Source organism: Leptonotus elevatus, chromosome 21, assembly GCF_054856555.1.
Source record: "Leptonotus elevatus isolate MCC_2025b chromosome 21, RoL_Lele_1.0, whole genome shotgun sequence".
Lineage (NCBI taxonomy): Eukaryota > Metazoa > Chordata > Actinopteri > Syngnathiformes > Syngnathidae > Leptonotus > Leptonotus elevatus.
This window is the reverse complement of record NC_141259.1, coordinates 5,715,712-5,741,467: the sequence shown is the minus strand read 5'-3', so window position 1 is coordinate 5,741,467 and position 25,756 is coordinate 5,715,712. Positions and strand designations below refer to the sequence as shown.

Sequence of the window (25,756 nt, the reverse complement as noted above, 5' to 3'; positions counted from 1 at the left end):
GAAAAAATACATTCCAGATAACATTTAGATTTAGTATATAAATAAATAAATAAATATATATATATATATATATATATATAAATGAAACGTGAAATATCAGACAAGAAAACCATTTAACAAGGCATAACATTTTTATTGTTATACACGTAAATTCATCTCCAAAGACTGCACAAATCATGAGCCTTGAGGTCTCAGAAGTCTCCAACATTTTCCAAAAATACTCATAAGGAAACATCTACCCGCCTTTCACGTCCTCAAATGATACATACAGTTAGAAATGTCTTTATTTATTTATTTTCATCTCACTGTCAAACATTACAATATGTGCATTACGTTACCAATTACAAACAAGTTATAGCCACTGTCAAAATACAGGTGTGCAAATTGTTAGAAAAATATCCATACTCATACCAGATTCTGTATTGTGCTCTGTAAAAATCCTTAGAAATAGTAGATTGTCTATATAAATGTCTCCAAGATGCAATGCTGCATCAAAATAAAAAAAAAAGGTTCCAAAAACAGAGTTTTCAATTAAACCCCCAAAAGTTGCGCCTTCATGGTTGAGAGCCGTGCAAAAAAAAAAAAAAAAAAAGTAAATAAATGATCAAAATGTGATGCTGTTTGATAAGATGCTGGCTGACTCACCCTGTTTGTAATATATATTTTAGATCATTTAAATTTTGATACAACACAATAAAATGCTTTTACGTAGTCTGGCTGTCAGTTTGTGTTTTGTGTGTGTGCAAAGTTGTTCTTTCAAATCTAATAAATTGTATGAGGACTTTGTTATGGGTTTGAAGCAATGAACACTAATCAATATTAAAGCCCTTTTTGATGTCTAGAGATGGGCATAATAATTGAATAATTGATCATTAAGGATTCTTGTCTGGAGCATTTTGTACTTGCTAGCTATTATTGGCTACAACAGAGCGACTTTTGATTCCGTATCAACCAATTTGCTGACTCAAGAAGGACATGAAAGTTCTCTTAAGGGGTCAGATGATGTAAAATTAACTTATTTTGTATACGAATAGATGAGTCACAGGAGAGCCTGGCCAGCCATTAAGTGTGCGATTAAAATGAAACATTGTAATATTGCCCAGTTTTGATAAAGTGACGATGAGCGAGCCATTCAGAATTTTGACAAGTTAACTAATTTCACGTAGCACCTGCCCTAGCCACGCCCAGAATCCGGCAGCCAGGCTTCACGGAAGCGCTATCATCTCAAAGCCAAAAGGTAAGCAGAGCTGCGGTGTTAGCACAGATGAGCCTAAGCTAACAGTAGTGGTTGTTATGGTTAAATAAGCCAGCGGGTGCGGTGTGCAAGTGCCGTTGATTTGCAGTCCAGTAGTGGTAGACGCTGTGCCCTAGCTCCGCCCCTGGTTGTCATGGTAACAAAAGCTGAGACAGATCATCCCCCCCAAAACTGAGGGATTTAAACTAGAGTTTGAAATCTGGATGTTAAATGTGCTGTAATTATTTATCCTTTATGTATTGTGATGGAAGAATGTCAAACCTTTTATTAAGACACCTGGGAACTATTTTAAATTGTGAAAAATTGCATAATACGTATCCTTTTTAAATAAAGAATCATGTTTTCTTTTGTTGTTTTCTGCTAACTAATATAAAATACATTTAGAAAATCCCAAATAAATTTCGCCAAAAGTTGGGAATTGGATTAAATGCCCATCCCTAATGATTACTAGTGTTAACAAACACTAAAAACATTTAATATTTAGCCATGAGAGTAAACCATATAAATAACCATTAAAAAAAAAAAAAGTCAAAGAAAGTCATGCCTTAGCTGCAACGGAGATGACAGACAGTTCTTGTGAGGAGAGTTAACTCATTAAAAAGCATGACTCGGCAGATGACAACAGTCGCGAGTATCCTGCACAATATTAAGACAAGGATGGCACCTCTCAACGTCCTCATCTTTGAATAAGGTAAACAGTAGTACTGTTAAAGACTTTTAAAGGCATCATTCCTCTTCCCCTTCCCGTCCTCCCCAATAATGTTTCCTTCACTGTCGCAGCAGCCATTGAGTAAAACAATGGTGGACAGTCGAGAAAACACCGAGGGAATTCAAGCCCGGTGGTGTCGTGTAGGCATGCGTTGTGTTCAAACATTTGATTTGGATTTCAATAAATAATAATAAGACCTTTGCTAACGCTACTTTCAACAGCCAGCGTCAATAAACATCCTTTGCTGGCTGTCAATCAACATCAGTGGTAGGAAACCTTTTCCTATATAAGGGGCCATTTTAGTCCTCTGAAGGCCATATGACGCAATGACAGAACTCATGTTTATTATCATGATATATTATGAGCATTTGTCATTTAATTGTTATTGGGATTTTTATATCAATTTTTTCTTTTATTTTTAGAACAGATTTTTTTCCCAACCAAATCAAATACTCTTATGACCTGGGATAAATTATAATTTAGTAATAATGATATAATTTATTTTTTGGCAAAATATACTCCAAGCTCTTTTGAAAAAAAACCACACAAAATCGATCATATTGCACTTGCATTTACAATAAAATACAAATCAATCGGTGTGGGAATCAAAAATAAAAGGGTAACCACCATCCCAAGAACAACAAAGAACAAACACAATACAATAAAAAGAAAATGCCATGCAACGGGGGGTTGTTTTGAGCAGTGCTGGATGGAGCTGGACAAACATGAAGAGCTTTTTCAAACAGTAAGACTGGCGAGTGACCGTGCTAGCACTGACTTCATAGCAACAGGCCCGGGCCAGCTTCCTGTCATATAAAGCAGCGGGAACCCCCCCCCCCCCCCCAAGCCCCAAAAAACGCTCCGCATGCTCCCACTGCGACTGTTCCGCACCTCACTCCCGCCCCGCCATCGTCACTTCCTCGCGATGGCAAAATAGAAAGGCAGCTGTTTGCTCCCGTCGTCTAAAAGTGCAGCTCCGCTTTCTCCCAGCAGCAAAGTCCGTCAGCCCGCCGCCTCGTCCGGCTGCAGGGGCCGCTGCGCGCTGAAGCGCGCCTCAGCGCCAGCGGCTTGAAATGACTTCCACTACGTTTGATTGGTTTATTATAACTCACTAGACACAACATTTCACCTCAGATTTTCCAGAAGCCCAAAGGAGTGCTAATTGGCAGGGGTGGTCCACGCGGGGCCTGTGACATGTCGGTGGTAGTGACGCCTTCCTCCTGATTCTCTGCGGTGTCATGCTGTTAACCAAACACCTCCGGCTGCCACCGTGACTCGTCGGCGCCATTTTCTTTTTTCAAGGCCGGCGATGCAACTGCATAGCTTGCCGTCTTTTCACTGCAAACGGAAACTTTTTGTATTCACAATCTGCGTTTGACACCTGGATTGTTAAAATGTGTAGTGTAACCTCCAAAATCCAACCCAAAAGTTCAGTAATGCTGGTTTACTTCAAAACTTCACGGGGTTTATTCCTGTCGAGTCAGTGAATCGATTTTAGTGCTGGGAAAAAAAGTTGCTCAACACAGTTTGTGGTCGACACAAAAATGTATTCCTCAAAACTGTATAATAAGCCGATACAACATTTTTTTTAAAACATATTTGCATCCGTACGCACGTCTTACAGTAACATATTTTTCTCTCCCTAATGTTATGACTGTGTTTTGGGTTGGGTCATGGGGTCATTGTGATGTTATGATATTGATGTTGTCAGTTACTATGCAGTTGTTATGTCCTTGTCATATTTGTAGTTGTTATACAGTTACTATGCCCCGTGTGATAATTAAGTTGTTAGTTGCTATGTCCCTTGTGTGATTATATTTGCAGTTGCTGTGGCCTTTGTGATTAAGTTAGCAACTGAATAGCAACTGACATGTTCCTTGTGATGATGAAATTGTCAGTTGCTACGCAGTTGCATGTCCCTTTTGATATTTTGAGTTGATGCTGTTGCTATATCCCTTGCAATGATGTCATTGTCAGTTGCTATGTCCCCTGTGATATTATTTGCAGTTGCTATGGTCTTTGTGATGAAGTTGTCAGTTGCTATTCAGTAACTATGTCCCTTATGATGAAGAAGTTGTCAGTTGATATGCAGTTGCTATGTCCCTTGTGATGATATTTGCAGTTGCTATGGCCGTTGTGATGAAGTTGTCAATTGCTATTCCGTTGCTATCTCCCATGTGATAATGGAGTTGTCAGTTGCTATGTCCCTTGTGATGATATTTGCAGTTGCTATGGCCTTTGTGATGAAGTTGTCAGTTCATATTCAGTTGCTATCTCCCATGTGAGGATGAAGTTGTCAGTTGCTATGCAGTTGTTATGTCTCTTGTGATATTTTTAGTTGCTATTCAGTTGCTATGTCTCTTGCGGTGATTAAGTTGTCAGTTGTTATGTCCCCTGTGATAATACTTGCAGTTGTTATGGTCTTTGTGATGAAGTTGTCAGTTGCTATTCAGTCGTTACGTCCCTTATGCTGATGTTGTCAGTTGATATGCAGTTGCTTTGTTCCTTGTGATGATATTTGCAGTTGCTATGGCCTTTGTGATGATGAAGTCATCAGTGTTATGAAGTTGCTGTGTCCCTTGTGATATTTTTTGTTGATATTCAGTTGCTATGTCCCTTGTGATATTTGCAGTTGCTATGTCTCTTGTGATGAATAAGTTGTCAGTTGCTTTGTAGCTGCTATATCCCTTGTGATGATATTTGCAGTTGCTATGGTCTTTGTGATGAAGTTGTCAGTTGATATGTCCCTTGCGATGATGAAGTTGTCAGTTGCTATGTTGCTGTAATCGTCATTTTTCGGTCCTGTATTTTAGGTTTTCTATTTGTGACTATCTTGTCACATAAGCTTTTATCCTGTCATATAGAAATGTGCGAGAGTAACTAATTGACACTTTTGTCCGTATGTCAACAGTGGATTATGTCCAGATTTGGAGTTGTTTTTGTCCTCAAAATTGTCAAAAAGTTTGATGTCATAACTGTCAAGTTGAGCTGGGGTCGATTGGAAAAGGGAAGATGTGACGTGTGTACCGTTATGACAAAGTTTTTATCTGGCATATTTTTTCTCAACAGACCTTTTTGTAGAGTTGGACTTTGGAGTGCTCACTGTATGTCAAAACAAACTTACCTAAGAATGAGCACTATCATGTTAGAAAATGGACAAATATAATTGCAAGGCCGATATTCAACAGCATTACCATAGCGACAAGAATGGAGTTAGGACCCTGTAAAATAACAAGAAATCCATCAGTCCCATTTTTAGATGATAAAACACCAAACAATTACAAGGCAAATGTACATACTGCAAAAATACACTTCTATACTCACTGTTTCCTCCGCGGTTTCTGCTATCTCCATACTGGCTTTCTTTGCATCTGCGAGGCTCTTTGGCTTGAGGGAATCTTGCTTCCTGAGTTTCGGGTCGCCCTTGCTGTCCCGTATGGAGGCCGGCTTCGGGGTCGGGGTACTAACAGACCTGGGTTGCGGTGGCAAGCGTGCCAGGGCCTGTGCACTTGGCTCTTCCTCTGGGTCCTCCTCTGGATCAGGGGGCGGAGGCCCCTTTGCAGGCGCCTTGACGTAGTAACTGTGGTACTCTGTGTGGAGCTGGCCGTTGACCGGGACTGATGGAGGATGTGCGGGGGCATCGGGCGGAGGGCTCGGCTGTAGAAGTTTTGCAGGTTTAGGGGGTGCCTCCAAGTGCATGTGAGCAGCTTTGGGGCCATCGGGGACGGACATTCTCTCTTCTTTATTGGGCTTCCTGCTAGAACGTTCATCTTTGCTGGTTTTATGAGTGGACTTCTCTTCCTTGCTTATTTTACGGGAAGGCTCCTCTTTGCTGGTTTTACGGCTGTTGTTGTTGGCAAGGTGGCCTTTCTTCTTGCTGGAGTGAGGCGAGTGGGGAGGCGAGCCCACAGGACTATTCAACGGGGAATGAGGAGGGGTGGTACCTTTGCGGTAAAAATGGGGAGAATTGCTCGGCGAGTCGTCTTTCTTTACAACGGGGACTTCCTTAATCTCCACTGGCTCTTTAAACTGCTGTTTGACGTAGTCAGGCCCTGCACAAGTGACAAAGGTGATTCAGTATAACGGATCATCAATTCTGTTTGGTAAAAGAACTGAACCTCACAGATTTGAAGCTCAAATATAAGATGGCGTACCGACAGTAAAAAATGAAAGGTAAAATCGGAACAGTTCACTGATGGCTTGGGAGATAACCAAACCTTGAATAGATGCCAGTTCTATTTTCAAAGATGTTATCTAGTGTCCAAGAACTCACACTGGGAGAGCAGCGGCCTCTTATCTAACTGCTAACTCCTTCTGCCTCATGCGAGTATTCAACTGTGGGCTGCAAACTGTGGCTGAGCATTGTTACGTTTAGATGAATGTCTTAAAATTGTTGCTATGTCTTACTTCTCAGCCAGTCTCCTTACATTAAGATTGTATTTTGACATTGCAAAATATGACTATTGCATGTATGCTTCTCTTCACACAAGCACACAGTACTTTTTAAAAAAAATTTTTTTTAAAGATTTTTCATTGTGTCCTTGAATAAACTCAGAAACCGAATGTAAATAATGTCCACCTGCATGTGTGAAAAATCACACTTAATCCGTCACTTTGTACTGTGCTGCATTGAATGTTAGACTGAGAGAGCGAGCTTGTTGTTTGTATGCTGTCCTTTTGCTTAAATTAGTCAGTGTTAAAGTGACTATAGGACAATGCTACTTTCCCTGAATAATATTATATACATTGTCAAATGTCAAATCAATAAGATAAACATATTAGGGGTGACAGGCGATTACAATTTGTAATCGTAATTAATCGCAAAACTCCAATAGTTAACTCACAATTAATCCAAAAATGTCTATCTGTTCTAAATGTACAATAAAAGTTTTCATACTCTTAACATAAAAGTATAAAAACCAGTTAAAATTAAAAAGATGTACTGTACTGTAAAAAATATTGATTTGTGTTCAGGTCATTTTTCTGCCACTAGATGGCATAATTGCATTTTTAAGACATTGGTGACAGCTCAGGGCATTTTTCTTTTCATATTAAGGGCTATCTAATCTTTAACATGAAGTAACTTGTGAAATTCTGCACATTTTTAAAATTGTAAAATACAACTTGTCCCCAGTCTCATCAAGCATATGCATTATTATTAAAATTATTACGGCTAAATTTTGACGTGTACGTGTCTGTTGCGTTGTGACAGGAATCCCCCCAGTACAGGCTTTCCAAGTAAGGTATGGTTATTAATCACGCATTAAAAAAATTGGTGGCATCAAAATAACTTTAAATTAACTCAAAATGAACGCGCTACTTTTGACACCCCTAAAATACATACAATAATAAACAAGTGCTGTGCTATATGAACTATTTGGGTAAACTGATTTAACTTTCCACTTCCATATAATATTATTATATGTCCATATAATATTAAGTGTACAGTGAGGTGATTTTCACATGTAGTCTTTTTAATGTTAATGCATTTAGCATTGTCTTAAATTACTGGGTTGTAAAATGGGTTCATCCCACAGATCAATGTAGATCAATCAAGACGCAATGCAAATTAGGACTCCCACAAGGTAAGAGTATCCAATTGCATATTGCCTTCATCATGTTTTAAAGTCTAATATTTGTTGACATATCATCTTTTCTCGCAATTGATGTTTTTGGTTAATTTTTGTTCCTTCTTCTTGGTAACACTGGCAGATGGACATTGGGGGTTGAAAGGGGGTGGGCACCAGTGTTCATTTTGACAAATACATTTCGATTTAGCTTTTGGCTAAAATTAATAAAAGTTTTAGTCATAATTTAGTCATCTGATTGTTTTTCAGTTTTAATCTAATTTTAGTCAAAAAAAATAAAGGGCAATTTTACTCAATGTTTTTCTTCAGCATACATTTAAACTTTTATACTGAAAATTATAGTTTAACACGCAAGACACATTTAACACAATGGTGTCTATATTAAACTTTATTTCAATGAAACATGTTGAACTGACAATAATATGCCGTCTTAAAACTTAGTTTTCACCTCAATTTAAAAAAGTGCAAATTGCTTGAAAATGTATTCTACAGCTGCACAATGAATGGAAGCAGTGAACAGTTTCTGAGTGTTTCTTTTTTCCCCACCCGCATTTCATTCCTTCTTCTGATTGTATTTTCTTTTCTTTTCATCACTGTGTTGTTTTTGTTTTCGTCATTGAGGAAATTGTCAGTCAATTTAGTTATCGTCTTCGCCTAATTTTTGTCTGAAAAAAAGAAAATAATTTGTGACGAAAAATACAAATATATAATGTAAAAATTTCCGTCGTCAAAATTATCACCGGGCACATGTTATTGTCAGGCAGGATAATTCTCCTGTATGTATATCTGCACATGCAAATGAAGCGGATGAAGCATTCTGATCTTGAGCCATTTAATTGACTAAAATTACATTTATCAGACTGGACCTTGAGTGAAACTATCACTAGTAAGTCTACAGGAAAAGTAGTATAATAATAATGTAATATTAATAGTAAGCCCTATTGTATGGTGTTCCGCAGAGTTAAATGTTAGGGCCCCTGCTTTTTAAAATTATTTTTACATTGGCTGCCCCTGGGTTCCATTTTAAGAAAACGTGGCATTTACATTAACTGGTATGCAGATGATGCTTTCCCCTAAAGGCCACTTTTGTCCTGTCTAAAGAAAGCCTGGATGGCACTAAATTTCTTAAATTTCAATGAAAAGAAAACACAAGTTATGGTGTTTAGTTTTCAGCTCACTGACAATGGGAGAATAAATGCCGAGTCATTAACTGATGACTTTAAAATCTCAATTTAATGCCAAAAAAGGGCATGACTAGAAAAAGGAAACTAATTATTTTCTTTCCTTTGACTATGTACCAATACTTTTGTCCACACCTGCTGCTAGGATTCAAAAGCAGCAACTGCTCATATCAGCTTCCAGCTTTTATACCGCCACCTGATTGCTCTTAAGTCTACCTTGCCGGGTCAAACAAGGTGGAGCGTGATTCCCCCGCCTCTGGTGACCGGCTGAAAATAGGGACATCTGCGGGAGAGAGTGTGCTCCTCTTGAGCGCACAAGGATGCCAGCTATGTCTCGGCGAACACACGTTGGCAACAAATATAGCCCAATTAATGTCACCGTGAGGGCCCACGCCCATCCTCAACCTCCAGGGTGCTGTATGCGAACCAATCATAAAGGTCAGGGTTCCGTTCACTGTGACCCTATTTTCCCTTTTGAAGTGTACACTCCCAATGCGGGTGATAATCTGCTATGAGTCTGAAATGTCAATTACAAACAACAAGGGGTTTAGTACCCTGGTTGCTACCCAAGTGGATTTAGCATTAAAACAAGAGGGACTGCAAGGTAGCCATTAAGAATAAAAAAATATATAAAAGATTAGGTTAGGGTTAGTTGTGCTACACAACCGCAATGGCACAATGTCCCTGAAATTTAGTCAAAGGCCCATCCCTGAAAAAAACATTTTTTAGCACTTGATGTTTCATTAAAAAAAGGTTTGTCTTATATAAGCCTTATTGGTTATTTTAGTGTAAAAAAATGTTTTCAAGCAGACAAGGTGCTTCATATTTACATTATTAGCATGGTTGGGTTCCTTTTAATGCTCAAGTGCTAATACAAAAGGTTGTCCTGAGATAACATGAACTGACACCACTGAAGAAAGAACAGTGAACCGTCGCCGGCTTTTTGTTTGCTTGGCCAGTGTGTATGTCCTCTTTGAGGTTGTTGTCATATAAGCATAAAACCAATAGGGGAGTGTGTTTGCACTCAAACATGCAGACAAAGGACAAAGTGAACTAACAGCAAACCAGAAGACCGTTCTTGGGTCTTGGACTCTGAGATGTTGCCATGCCCGTGCCAAAAATTGCAAATGTAAATATTTTTATGGATTGATTGACATTTAAATAGATATATTTTTGTATTTACTTCCCCATTTATTTTATTTTTTTATTTATTCATTTTAATTTTTTAAATCTTGTTTTTAGTAAAAGTGGGAAAAAATGTTAAGTCAATAGAAATATGACTGCATCTTTAAGTCATTGATATACGTAGTAATTTCATAATAATTCATAAAATTGAGTTCAAATTAAAAATACGTACTGTACTGTAAAAAAATGTGTGATATTGATTTGTGTTCAGGTCATTTTCTGCCAAAAGATGGCATAATTGCATTTTTAAGACATTGATGACAGTGCATTTTTCTTTTCATATGAAGAACTATCTAATCGTTAACATGAAGTAACTTGTGAAATTCTGCACATTTTTAAAATTGTAAAATACAACTTGACATCAGTTTCGACAAATATATGCATTATTATTACATTTATTACTGCTACATTTTGACGTGGACGTGTCTGCTGCGTTGTAACTGGAATTCCCCCAGTACAGGCTTTCCAAGTAAGGGGCGGCCCATAATCGCACATTAAAAAAAAAGTGGTGTTTAATTTTGTGGTGTTTAATTTTGACACCCATATATATATATATATATATATATATATATATATATATATATATATATATATTTTTTTTTTTATAGCTGTTTTTATATTTTCACTTTTATTTATTTTTCTATTGTCATTTTTGGTCCTCCATAGTCCTGGACACTGTGATGATGACATTGTCCACTCCCTTTCATGATCTTACTTAAAAGACAAGGACATAGACTTGTGCCTGACCACCAGTTTCCACAACACAACAAATGGCTCCACAGTGTTTGTGGCCAGAGTGGAGCATCTCTGCGGCTTAGCGGAGGGGACACGCTCAAATGAGTACCATTGTCAATGTGTTGGTCACTGACTATTTTGTGGTGCCTTCTGGCCAAGGCCCAAGGTCACGCAGCTCAAAGGCCTAAATATACTGCACAGTGGGAGTGAGGGAGACACGCCTCGCTGGTACACATCAGACAACACACAGCTACAAAGGCGCTGTGTAATGAATGGGTTTGCTTTCTTACATGAGCGTAGAGGAGAGCATACATACAGTAACTCCCTTCTGGGAAACATCACGAAAATTAATAGCGGCATTCTTTTTTATTTATTTATTTTTCTTTTTAAGAACAGTACTTATATTGACTCTCATCAGATTGGGCAAACAGTAAATTTTGTTGAATACATTTTACTCTAAACTGAGTCTATTTGGTCCAACTCTAAACAGAGTAAAATTTACACTTGGAAAAGAGTGAAACATTCAGTGTAAATTTTACTCAAAGTATTTTACTGTGTATGAGAGAATTGGCCTATCCCATCGAAAAAAAACTATTAACTCATTCACTTCCATAAATTCATTTAACTATTTCTATTAGTTTAAAAATTGTTTCCACTTTTGTTAACAAGAGTATGAAATCCTAGATTTTTTTATTGTACATTTAGAACAGATATACAATTTGTGATTAATCGTGAGTTAACTAGTGAAGTCATGCAATTAATTACAATTAAATATTTTAATCGCCTGACGCCCCTAATTTTTTATATTTTTTCTTTTCTTCTTTTAATCTTTTCTTTAAAAAAAAAAAAACTAGTGAAGTCATGCGATTAATTACAATAAAAATTGTAATCGCCTGACGCCCCTAATTTTTTAATAATCTTTCTTTAAAAAAATAAAATTAATAAAAATTAACTAGTGAAGTCATGTGATTAATTACAATTAAAAAATGTAATCGCCTGACGCCCTTAATTTTTAATAATCTTTTTTTTCTTTTCTTTTTCTTTTTTTAAAGAAAAGAAAAGATTATTAAAAATTAGGGGCGTCAGGCGATTACAATTTTTAATTGTAATTAATCGCATGACTACACTAGTAAACTCACGATTAATCACAAATTGTATATCTGTTCTATATTTACAATACATTTTTTCCTAGGTTTTCATACTCTTGTTAACAAAAGTGGAAATTTATTTTTCAACTAATAGAAATAGTTAAAATTTATTTTTGATGTCTATAGCCGTCAATGGCAGTGAATGAGTTAAAAAATTTCAATAATAATAATAATTTCAAAAAACTCACTCAAGGTTGAGGAACAAACCCACAACTTCAGGTCGCTCCTACTGTGAGTTAATATATATCGCTGGTGTCAGTTGGAATCTTCGCACCTCCAATCGTTTTTGGTCTCCGTTTGGATGCTAGCAAACAGTAGGCGTGGCACTGCTCAGGTGGTAGAGTGGCAGTCTCCCAAGCTGAAGGTCGTGAGTTCAATCCTCAACCCTTGTGTAACCTTTATTTTTATTTTTATAAATAATCTAGTAAAATGTACTCCAAAAATGTCCTTCTAAAATGTACTTGGAATTTTGAAGTGAAAAAACGTAACTAGGTTTTTGTCATGGGATAGGCCAATTCTCTCATACATAGAAAAAAAATTACTCCGAATATTTTACTCTCTTCCAATTGGAAATTTGATTCTGTTGTGCATATAAAGATGTACCCCTTTTCTGACCTTGCATGTGTTTCACCTTTAACCCCATATCAAACAGCAACTACAAAAAAAATGTTTTTATTATTATTACTGTGTGCTCTTATCTCTAAGAAAAAGAAAGATGTTTCTAGATTGTTTTTTGGAAGGTGTAGGTGGCATTTTTGATGCAAGTAGTCCCCGAGCAGTTTCTAACAAGCCTTAGAAAGCCCCGACAAGGCCCCATGCAGAATTCAGCTTTGTCTTTGGCACAAACACAGCCCTACTTTGTGGCACATTTGTAACCCTCCTCATTACTTCTCGTCTGCCATTTCAGTGCTGGAACACAGAAGCTGGCAACTCTTTTGTGCTTTCATTACAAGGAGTCAAAACCGCAAAGGCGCTGTAAACCTAAATAAAATCTGTTGATTTCAAAGTGTTGTTACTTAAAAGCAAGTCCTTGCTTATGCCCTCAATCTAGCTATCTTTAAATAGCTTAAAAACGTACATACCATTATGTATTTCTACAAAAAGTAGATAGTCTGGGTGTGTCAGCAATATGGAGGTGCATTTTTGTAATATTATTAAACAACAAGGCACAATTTGGGATGGATGGATGAAATCATACATATAAGGGTACCTGGTTGGTAGAAATTTGGCGCCAGCTCCCGAGCAACCGCCCTGGCGATTTCGGCATCTTGCACCGCAGAGATGGCGGCTTGGTCTGCCACCTCGCTCTTAGTCCTGGCATGGGCCGTCCTGCAAGGAAAGGTAACATTATAGTCAACTAACAAGCAAACACAGGTTGTTTAAATAACATTATACAGTGCAACGTATAGCCTGGGCTATCGTTATGAAGAGCAATGACCAATATGAGCATGTGTGAGGGATAGACCGATAATCGGCCTGGCTAATTATTGGCGCCGATATTGCTTTTTTGATGAATATCGGTATGGGCCTTTTTTTTTTTAATCTGATGGCCGATAAAAGGTCGATCTAAAATTATTTTAATCTCAGGGAACTATTTATTAAAAAATTCAGTTAACTTTATAAGAGATGCTGTTGACCGTGGGAATCTTCTAAACCATTTGTTCAACATTAAAACAAAGAAATGTGAAAGTTTAAGATTTCAGGTAAATACAGTAGAAAACTATAGAGAGCTATGGTATTTACTTGTTAAAATTTCCATTCAACTTTTCAAGAAATAATAATTTTAAGACGTACTGATAACCTTGGGAGCTCCCTGAACATTTTGTTAGAAATTCAAAAGGAAAATCTACATTTTGTTTGAGAAGTCTGAAAATGTGTTCAATGTGCTTAAATAAATTACAACAGAGTCAAGATTGACATTTGTATTTTTTTACATCAATATTTTTTACCCCCTTTTCACCAAAAAATAATATCAGCTCCGAATATCAGTTATCGGCCTCCTTGACGATTAATAATTGGCATCGTATCGGCCCTGAAAAAACCCTATATCGGTCTATCTCTAGGGATAACACAAATGTTAACACACCTTGCTCAACACTCACACCCGGTACCTTGTAACACTAATGAGTTCCATGACACAAGGGTGAAAACAACTAATTGGTCTCAATTTGGACTTTTTTATTTAGGGGTGCACTCACATTTGTTGCCAGTTATTTTGAGTGGGCCGTAAATGAACACAGTTATACAAGCTGTACACGACTTCACATTGTTCGCATCGTCTCATGTCTTCATCGTTGTCCAATAAAAAGCTATAATGAACCAGTGCTACTCTATTTTGCTCCAACTCATCTTTAAGCTGTATCTTTTTTGGGATGCTAACACAACCCCCTGTGCATGGATCTCAGATCTAAAGCCAGATTTGTTTTCACCCAAATGGAGTGGATACTCCAACCGTAATCCAGTCTGCAGCAGCGTGTACTACACATGTGACAAATTCCTAAATGTTCTACAGTGAAAAATAGACATCTATCCTAATGCCAACAGTAAAAAGTGGTAGCAAATCCTCTGAGGCTAAAACCATCACAAAAACCTGGCTTGTATCTACTGTGCTATGGCCATGCTGGAAACTGCCAAAATAGGGGAAGAGTATTATCTTTTGGGATCAATGCAAGCTTAGTATTTGCAGCGAAAGGTATCGAATACGGCACGTGTCATGGGAATGCCTCCAAAATCGGGCAGTGCGTCAATTAAAGCCTGTGGATTTGGAAGTCATCATGCAGTGTATCAGGGGAAGCACGGACAGCTGTGCCTGTTAGCCCTCATCCATCTTCTTCTCAGCATGATTCCTCTGTTGTCCAATAACAACAATCACTAATCAATCATAGACAAAGTGCAATTATCTGTCTAAAGTGGGATTTAATCATTTCGGGGAACGTTGGAATACGTGTATATCACTTAGCATAACGGCGATGGATATATTTGCAATGTACAGTCGGAGGTGGGATTCGAACCTGCAACCTCCTGGTATCAGACACTTGGCAATGATGATCAATTGTATGCATGGAAGTTCAATGTCAGCCACATTGAAAATGAAAGGGGAAAAGTTGATATTTAACATTAAATTGTGCGAATACTGCAAGTAATGTGGATTCAGAAGATATATATACCCCGGGAGGCGTGAATTTTTGAAGCAAGTTGAAATTTGAACGGTGTAAATCGGAAGTGTTACGCGAGAGTCGTTTCACGGCAAAAAAGTGTGGAGAATAAAAATCGGTTTGAGCATTCCCACAATTATTGTTAATGGTGTAGCACAGCTAGCTCACATTACAACGTTTTGGGTCCCAACTTGACCTCTGACCTTTGTGGAGTTTCTCCCACATCCCAAAAACATACACGTTATTGAAGACTAATGCACGTATATCTAATGCATTTGTAAGGTGTTCCACAGGGTTCAATTCTGGGGCCTCTGCTGTTTTTATTATATCTCTACTGCCCCTGGGTTCATTATAAACAACAACACAGATTTAACATGTCAATTAATTTGTACACACAGCCCCCCCCCCCCCCCCCCCGTCCAACCACCCCCCCCCGGATCCATCTTTCAGTCAGAGTGACCTTAATGGACGGATGACTCTATTTCAGACTTGCACTGAGGGATGTCCTGTTTGTGAGCAGCACTTTATTAAAATGCATGAGGAGCCATATGCCAACGGCTCGGTTTCCTCCCCAGAAATAAGTCGGTGCATGACCCAGAGGCAGAGGACACACTGGGGATGTATTTACAGACAGACTCGACGAGCTTGCCACTGACCAGCTGCAGATGAAAATGTAAAAATAAGTTCACAAAGAATTTAGCGCTGTCTGAGTGAGCAGCCATTTTATCATGCAGTGCTTTATTTGTCGCTGTCAAGCACGAAGCAATGCTATACGCTGGGAAAACTGGCTCTTTTTTTTAATGAAAGACTGGAGGGGAAACAACCACTTAGACTACATACAGTGGAAGATCAATAGCCAAACACAATTCGCTTAGCCACTTGTTGCTGGGCAGAGGTCATAGGGTTCAGTTACAACTGCCCCATGGGACAATGAAATAAAAAATGGGGAATGCCAATGAAATCAATGGAATCACTGCTCTACACTAAAAGCTAAATAGACTAAATCAAATGTTACTATCCAAACTAGACATGAAGACATGCCTCCGCCACTCATGAAAGCCCAAGGACATGCGTATGTCTATTTCTGAAATGTGTGAAATGTGCGCCTGCATAAGAGCAGGCATGAATGTATATGAGTGTACACAGCAGGTCCATGATATGTCCATACAGGATTGTAACAGTTCCCTTTCGTTCGAGTGCTTAGCAAGTCCCGGAAGCGACGCAGACTGTTCCCAGACAGGATGTCTGCGGGTGGGAGGTGACGGGCAGAGAAAGATGGCAGTCACAGTACAGCAGAGTGAATCGGAAGGTGAGAAAACATGAACACTTGGAGGGTAGCGATGATGACGCTGGTTAGTTGTATCCCTGGCCATGCTCGCTCTCCCACTATGGACGGTTTTGAGTGCATAGCAACACTAGACCGATATGTTTTTTTCAAGACCGAGACTGATACCGATTATTAGTAGTCAAGGAGACGAAAGCCGATATTTCAACCGATATTCATTTGCAGTAAAAGAGAAAATATTACCGTCAACATTTTTTTAAATGACTTTTTTTTAAATTTTAAACTAGGGGTGTCAGGCGATTCAAATTTGTAATCGCAATTAATCGCATGACTTCAATAGTTAACTCATGATTAATCGCACATTTTATATCTGTACTAAATGTACAATAACATTTTAAAACAAAACATTTATATAACATTTATTTTGTTTATTAGACTTGATAAAAATAAACATTTTCATACTCTATATACTCTATATAAAAAAATGTTAACTTATAGAAATATGGTTGCATCTTTTAGGCATTGATACAGTAATTTCATAATTCATAACATTGAGTTAAAATTAAAAATATGTACTGTACTGTAAAAAACAAGTATTGATTTGTTATGAGGTCCTTTTTACATGAAGTAACTTGTTAAATTCTGCACATTTTTAAAATTGTAATATACAACTTGACCCCAGTCTCCACAAATATATGCATTATTATTCAATTTAATACTGCTTAATTTTGACGTCTGCTGCGTTGCCACTGGAATTCCCCCAGGACAGGCTTAACAAGTAATCGCACATTAAAAAAATTTGTGGCAGGAACTTTGAATTAACTCAAAATTAATGCAGTCATTTTGACACCCCTATTTCAAACGTATAAAGAATTGATAATAATATTAATAATAATAATAATAATAATACATTTTACTTGTAATTCATTTTATATTTCAGCAAGTGCTACAGAGTAAAAAGTAAAAAGCCTGATTGACAATGTTGTTTAAATTTTTTTATGGGAGCTTCCAGGGTCATCAGCATGTGTTAAGCTAAATTAAAAACTAAGCAAGTGAATAGTTCCCTAAAGTTTTCTACTATAAATAAAGTTTTCCAAAAGTTCAAAATTATCTAATTTTATTTTATTTATTTTTATTTTTTTAAATAAAAAGAGTAGGGTTTTTCCTAATGTCAGCATAATTTTTTCGGTTCGTAAAAGGTTTCAAAAGTTTGTTTGTTTGATTTGATTTATTTCTATCAGGGACAGTACATATTAATAAATATTTCAGTAGACATGCCCGAATTTGCCAAAAGGCTATTTTTTATCTGCAGTCCCGAGACAGATCGTAAATGTCACCCTAGTAAAATAAAAATTATATACACAACAATAACAATGCATTCACGAAAATACTATTAAAATGTTAAAATTACATTTTCATGACAAAAGCAATACATTTACTCAAATGTACATGAAAACCAACCAGGGATGGACAAATACAGGAAGCATTAGTGATGACATTTCTGATTATCAGTTAGTTAGTTAGTTAGTTAGTTCTATCTATGGTAAAAAAAATAAAAGAAATAACGATTTTTTTTTTTTACACTTTTGAATCCAGAATACAGTTTGCTTCCGCACACCTGTTCACATCTTCTTTTGAGCCCTGCAGCTACCTTGCACCCTCTGGTTGTGCACTGGCGTCGGCTCCAAGCAAATTAAGGTGCAGCGTTTCAATGTTAGGCACACGCGCTCCCACACACGCACACTGAGCATTTCTAAATTTACTCTACGCTTACATTTCAGTCCTTGCTCAGAGCATTCCTCCATAAATATTTAAGTGGCCCCAATGAGTGTGCATGTCATTAAGCTTCAGTCCATCACTCATCAATCGGGCTGTGGTCTATGTGAAGATGCTCCCTCTCACACACACATGCTGAGCTGACACAGTTCTACACCCTGAAGCCCCGCCCACTGCCGTCTCATTTTCTTTCCCCACATATCTCCCCTCTGTACAGGATGATAAGTGGAATGCTGACTGCTCCGATGTATAATAAGCCAGAAGATGAGTCTTGACCTGGACCGTGGTAAACATCAGCTCTCGAAAATCCTTCATTAACTTCCATCAATCTCTTTCATCACCTCAGATTAAAAAAATAAAATCTTTCTGTCGAGCGTGAGGTCAGATTTCAGGGACAGGCACCACTTGAGAAGCTTCAGTGTAATGGAAAGCAGTGAAAGGATATCAGAAATCCAAAAGGTATGGACATACTGTATACACTATAGCAGTGGTTCGATTGAACTCCAGGGGTTCGGTGAGTCGGTGCTATTACAACAACGGTAGTAATTACAAAAACAGCCAGCAGGTGGCAGCAGAGTATACAAGATAAACAAGGGCCAGGTTGCAAACAGAAAATTTTGTGCGCTCAATAGTCGACTTGTGGCTGTTGTGATGGTACGTCGTGTGATTTCTTTATTATTGTAATTACGTTTATTTCAAATGTTTTAAGTGTCCCAAAGACATTTTTTTAAATGTTTTCTTATGCTAGAGCACACAGAAGGCTTTGATGCAGCCTCTGAACTGCAGAGAATGGGTGAAGCAACGGTAGTAATTACAAAAACGGCCAGCAGGTGGCAGCAGAGTGTACGAGATCAACAAGGGCCAGGTTGCAAAAAGCTCTTTATGCTAGTGTTTTCACCAGGAATGTAAATGTTGATGAAACTTAGCTATATTCTAATGCTAATTGCTGCAAAACGGAAACAGATAGAAACATACTTTTTTTCCTGATGAAAGAAGAGACTCTAATCTTTCTTTTGGTAGGTTCCATGTTTTTATAGCAATAGAACACAATATTCTGTGGGTCTTGTAAAATCAGTCAAAATCCAATAAAACAGCCAGGAGCCAAAGGGGTTGCTTCAGTGAAAATGGCTGGGAGTGAATGCGTTAAGTATGTCAAGCAAAAAAAAAAAAGAATATTGGCAATATGAATTCACATGTATAGAACAAAAGGTGTTCCACAGGGTTCAATTCAAGGGCATCATGACATTTCAGTTATATACTTTTTTAGGGTCCATTTTGAACATACTGTACTCTTTATTATTATTATTATTATTATAATTATTTTAAAAATGTTTTTAATGAGAGCTCAGTATTCAATCGACAGCCTTCCCGAGTCAACATGTCATCATCATCTAGGGGCACACCATTAAACAATCGATTCTCATAAGACTCACGATTCTCATTTAGTACGATTCAGAATCTATTTTAAATGTCCCAAAATCAATTTTATCTAAATTATTTTATACTGTCTTGCCCTTGTGTGTGTGTGCCTTTATTGGGAGCACTGTTCATGTTATACACAATTTGGCCATTTAGGGGCAATGTGGTTTTGCGTGTTCTGATACTCTGTTAAGTTGTAGTCACGTCAGAGTAGAAGAAAAAAGTCACGAACAAGTTATTCCAATATGTTAAGATGCTTCTCTGTATACTTTCCTGAAGCATTTTGTATGAATAGCCGTTCTTTTGCGCGATAAAAGTGCCGCGATTAGCGCGCTAACTAGCATTAACGAGTCAGACTGGAGTAGACCATGACGATTCTTTGCACATCTATAGATTGAAGCAGAAATAATTTTGAATCGAAAATCGATTCTGAATCGGATCGCAGGCCCAAAAATCGTAAGTTAAAGATTCCCATCCCTATCATCATCGCTCTTTTTTGTTTTTTTTGTTTTTAACATACTAACAAACATCAACAATGGAATGTCGGTTCAGTAGTAAATCATCATTAGATGCCCCCGTCTCTTTCGTAAACTGCGCCTGCCTACTATTGAGGTCTTTATCTCATGCTAATTCAGAATTACGAAAGCACAACTAATGCTATAAGAGATTAGCCAAAACCAGCGCCGGCCGCAATGATTCCTAATTTATTCCTGTGATAAGGTCCCACATGACCAGAGCTGACCACTGTAGTAAAATGAGACATTTAAATGGGTGACACGATCGCTGTTACAAGGAGATAAGGTAACTTCACCCTTAAGAAAGAAAGAAAGAAAGAACATTATGTGAAATAAAACAAGACACTTTGCACTTTTGCAGTTTTAGCCTTAAAATGTATACTAATTAGAAAAAAACCATCAGACGCAGATTTCTGATTATTGACGATGATGTCCACTCAGTAAAGTTGTCTGCACATGTCGATGCCCTCAAATCACGAGCGTGTATTTGCGCGGCGCGTTGGCACATGTTGGAGGCTGGCAAACATGCACCTGATCTCAGCGGGTCTTGTTGAGAAGATGACACCGCATCTCCCGGCTGGGATGATCCCTCTGCTTTTCGTGAGGGGAGGGACGGGGGTCGCGGCGCAGATTCACATTGCTTTTTGTGTCAACACGGCTGGTGAAAAACGAGCACAGCTGATGCAGCTAATGGCACCACAGAAGGGGATAGGGGCGCAGGTTGTGAGAGGAAAGGGGTAAACCATGCAAAAAAATTAAATGGATGGATAGAATGAATACTTGTAGAGAGACTAAGCTGAACACAGTGTAAGGATGTTCGATACCAATTTTTTTCCTGACTGATACCAATACCAAGTGCCAATACCACTATACTTTTGGTACATGAATTTGAAAATGAAAAAGATATAAATATATAAATAAATACAATATATTAAAATATTACAATATTAACATTCACTGCCATTGACGGCTATAGACGTCAAAAATTAATTTGAACTATTTCTTTTAGTTTCAAATTTTTTCCAACTTTTGTTAACAAGAGTATGAAAACCTAGAATTTTTTATTGTACATTTAGAACAGATATAAAATGTGTGTTTATTGGGAGTTAACTATTGAAGTCATGCGATTAATTACAATAAAAAATCATCTGACGCCCCTCATTTTTAATAATCTTTTCTTTTCTTTTTAAGTAGGGGCATCAGGCGATTACATTTTTTAATTGTAATTAATCACATGACTTTACTAGTTAACTCACGATTAATCACACATTTTACATCTGTTCTAAATGTACAATATTTCTTTTCTTCTAGGTTTTCATACTCTTGTTAACAAAATTGGAAAAAATGTGAAACTAATAAAAATAGTTCAAATTAATTTTTGAAGTTTATAGCCGTCAATGGCAGTGAATGAGTTAAATTGTTAATTAAAATTGTATGATGTTAATGGTTATTCTATATTTTTTCTAATTTCTAGTTTGTGATTGGCTGCCGTCGCGAGTACAAATACCTTGAAGTAAGTAGTAAGTGAAATGAGGCCGGGTATCGGTACTCGCCCATCCCTAACACAGTGGATTTGTTTTTGACTTTAATGAACCTTTTCAACTGAAGACCAACACTTCAAACTGGGTTCCTCCCGCAATATATAAAAATTATATCATAACCGTCTTATAATAATGGCCTAAGTTATTTTTTTCCATTTCCTTCATAAAACACATAAAAAAAAAACGGAATGGAATACTGATTATATTATATGTATTAATAATTTCATTTGAGGGATATAATTGAAGGATGTAGCTGATGTTAGCAGAGGTGGCTAGCATCATCGTTGAGGAGATGTTTAAGGCAAAAAAAAAAAAACACCCCCCCAAAAAACTTTTTGTCTAAATTTGACTTGCGTGTCCAAAATGTCTCAAAGGGTACAGAAAAATAGAAACACGCAAGGGCTACTTTGAATTGTTTTTACTTTGACTTATTGAACACAGTAAAATAAATCAAGCAAGCAAGCAAGTATGCATTGTTTATATAACATAATGTAGTTATTTAAAAAGTGCGTTCTGTTAAAGGTCATAAGGAAGATTTTTTTTAGTACCATTACCATGATATAATCCCAAATCGGTCCTTGACACTGAGCAGAAAGTGGAGGAAATTATCTTTGTTCTCTACAGTGTTACGAAGATCAATTCCGTCACTATTTTAGATGTAAATTTATTTGTGCCTTTGCATATCTTGAAAAGTTTTAGTCGTAGTAATAATGAAGTCCCCTTACAATTATATCTCTAAGGTTGCCCTCCCCCAAACTTATTATTAATATAAAATAGCATTGCGGGCCATATTAAAAGTATTTTTAGTAGGGGTGTCACGCGATTGTAATTGTAATCGTAATTTAGACTTCAATAGTTAAACTGACAATTAATCTAAATTTTTTTATTTGTACTAACTGTACAATAAAATGTACATAAAAGTGGAAAAAATGTCAAACTAATAGAAATATTGCTGCATCTTTTAGTCGTTGATACAGTCATTTCATAATAATTCATAAAATTGAGTTAAAGGGACAGCAATGTGAAAAATCTACTTTTAGGAGCTTGTAGCCATGTTGAAATGCTAATTCCTCACCAAAAACATCACCAAAGTGGTGTTTTCCTCCATTCGCCCCTCAATGAGAAATTCGAGGTAATTGTGCACCAGCCCCTCCCAACCTGAGAAAACGAGCTGTTCGAACGTTTTGACGCCATGAGGTGCGGCCCTGAGGCTCTGGTTCGCGATCCACTCAGGGTTGTCTTTTTTTTCTATTTTCTTCCCTCTTCTCCCCTCCTCCTCCAGTACGATTTCTTGCAGCAAGGAGCCGTTTTGTTTCAAATGTTTATTGAAGAATTGAACATCCATCCAATTTCCACATGTAAAAAAGACGCGGTTGTACGAGAGGGGCGCGGCAACCGCACGGGGCGAGGTGGGGTTTTACTGCACCGGGCGTTTTACTTCCGCAAAAATAGCCAGCAAAATATTTAATATCTCATTAAAAAAATATATCACCCTGCCGTCAAAGGTAACATTGAATAATTATATGCCTATAGTTAACTGGGGCTTAAAATTCCGTGATGTAATCCCTTTAAAATAAAAAAAAGATGTACTGCACTGTAAAAAAAAGTGTGATATTGATTTGTTTTTAGGTCATTTTTCTGCCACTAGATGGCATAACTGCATTTGTAAGACGGTGACAGCTCAGTGCATTTTTCTTTTCATATTAAGAGCTATCTAATCTTTAACATGAAGTAACACAAATATATGCATTATTATTAAATTTATTACTGCTAATTTTTGACGTGGACATGTCTGCTGCGTAGGCTTTCCATGTAAGGGGCCGTCATTAACTAATTCACTGCCATTGGACGTCCAAAATTAATTTGAACTATTTCTATTAGTTTCAAATTGTTTCCACTTTTGTTAACAAGAGTATGAAAACCTAGAAAAAAAATGTATTGTACATTTAGAACAGATTTGTGATTAATCGCGAGTTAACTAGTAAAGTCACGTGATTAACTACAATTAAAAATTTTAAGGGGCGTCAGACGATTTTTTAATTGTAATTAATCGCATGACTTCAATAGTTAACTCACAATTAAACATAAATTGTATATCTGTTCTAAATGTACAATAAAAAATTCTAGCTTTTCATACAAAAGTCGGAAAAAATGTGAAACTAAAATAAATAGTTAAAATGAATTTTTGACGTCTATAGCCGTCAATGGCAGTGAATGAGTTAATCACAATTTTAAAAAATGAGTGGCGTTAAAGGAACTTTAACTCAAAATGACTGCAGCATACTAATATTTCCGACTATCTTGCATAACTACAGTAATTGAGATCAATAAAATCCTGGACAAAACTTTGATATCGTAGTACAACTTGAGCTCAAATAAAGCTTCAGTCAAATAATTGAAACAACTCATTGTTGTTATTGAATATATCTGCAATCTCACAGTTGATTTATGTTTCACCTTCATTGTACGTCTGCTTGGAGATGAGAAAAAGACTCCTCTCAACTCAATTCAACAAATGGCGATTGGTGAACAACAATGACAACAGTGATGGAGTATCCATGGCAACCAGCAGCACCAACACTCGAGCAAGCGGGCCAACCAGGCATCTGGTGTGTATTAATGAATTTGCAAATGAACAAAACCCACGCAGCGGCCTACTGTATGTCTACAGTTGTACGCACACACAAGCATTGATTCTGGAGATTTGAACAAGTGCCACTCCACTGCGCGTACCTTGTTAAGCTACATTGCTTGGGAGAGTAAAGGTCACATTGCCAGGCAACCACTTCAGTTTAAGGAACATTTTAATCATGGTCAGTGCATGCACACGCACGCATACACTGAGCGCAATCTGCACGTGTGTGATTACACGAGGGCTCGCATCACGGTCACGGAGGGATGTGGAAAAGCAATACTGTCAAGCAACAAGAGAAGCGATAACTCCATAATCCGATCCAGCAACATCTGGAGCGCCAGCGTCCGAGCCAGCCAATCAGAGGGGCTGAACGGAATCGACAAATCCAGAGGTGGCAGATAAACAGAAACATGCAAGCAGGTGCAAAAAAAAAAAAAGCTAACAAAAAAAGATTATGTAACAGATGCTTGAGGCGGCGTATACTGAAAGGAGTTTTGCTTTGAAATAGAAATAAGAAAATATCATTATCCGATGATAACGCTAACATTTGAGTAAAGGCTTTCTAGTAGAGGTGTTCGATAACCAGTTTGAGTACTCTTGAGTAGTCACTTGACTGATACCGATACCACTAGCACTTTTTATACATAAAATACCCCAAAAAACAATGACATAAAGAAAGACCTATAAATCCCTATTTTCCTTAAAATTGCATGGAATTAATGACTACGAGAAAAACATGTTCTTCACCTCTTTCTTTAAATCTTCCAACCTCAGAATTAACAAATTTATTAATTCCTAATAATTAATTATTATTAATATTTTTATAATAATTATAATATTTTTTATAATATTTTTTTATTATTATTTTATAGTGTCATTATTGTTCATAATTAATAATTATATATATATATATATATATATATATATATATAATAATTATTTATTATCTATTTTTAATCATTACTATTAATTAACAACTTTTTTTTTCCTATTTGGTGCATTATAGAACCGGAACGTCACTCAAAACAGCATGCCCATATTTGGAAGTGCTGACGTAACAGCCTACTAAAAAGTAAAAAGGGAGGCTTCCCCACTGGTTTAGACAAGAACTCGACAAAATGTGTCTTTTATTGTTTCAAAAGAAAGCCCCGTCTTTGCTCATTTTAAGAAGGAGGAGAAAAGATGCATCTTTCATTGTTAATAAATGTGCTGTATTTATCAACACTTCCTCATGTTGTTAATTGGAAAATAGCAGTAAATCGCTTCTTGAATAGAACATTTTCTTTATTCTAGCTGACTTGCGTTGGCAGTTCATTACACTGCAGGAAGCAGTTAATCAAAGCTGGTAAAAAATTGAGAAGAATGATCCACATTGGGAATTTCAAGGGAATATTACACAACGCTTTTGGACTCCACATGACTCCCCCTTTAATTATCTTCCCGTGCGGCTGGTTGAGTCAGACCAGTATTCCTAAAAACTACCCTATGCGCATTCACCAGCAAAAGTCACTCAGTGTAATGGCATGTTGGTGAAACCTAATTCTATCACTGTCACTTTCGACCAAGCCCAAGAAGAGTCTTCCTGCAATGAAGCCTTTATATATTGTAAGTGAATGTCAGTAAATATGT

At 37.1% G+C, this 25,756-nt stretch overlaps 1 protein-coding gene across 3 annotated transcripts in view; it reads right to left on the bottom strand.

Annotated features, from left to right (window-relative positions):
• Nucleotides 1-112: 112 nt before the first annotated feature.
• Nucleotides 113-25,756, bottom strand: part of jph1a (junctophilin 1a) — a 39,677-nt gene continuing 14,033 nt past the window's right edge. For all 3 annotated transcript variants that reach the window (XM_086065930.1, XM_086065928.1, XM_086065931.1), the window contains 4 exons: nt 13,012-13,130; nt 5,289-6,016; nt 5,089-5,185; nt 113-3,302 (listed from right to left, as the gene is read on the bottom strand). In XM_086065930.1, the coding sequence (XP_085922056.1) occupies nt 5,105-5,185; nt 5,289-6,016; nt 13,012-13,130 (928 nt within the window). In that variant the 3' untranslated portion in view covers nt 113-3,302; nt 5,089-5,104. The remainder of the gene's footprint in view (nt 3,303-5,088; nt 5,186-5,288; nt 6,017-13,011; nt 13,131-25,756) is intronic.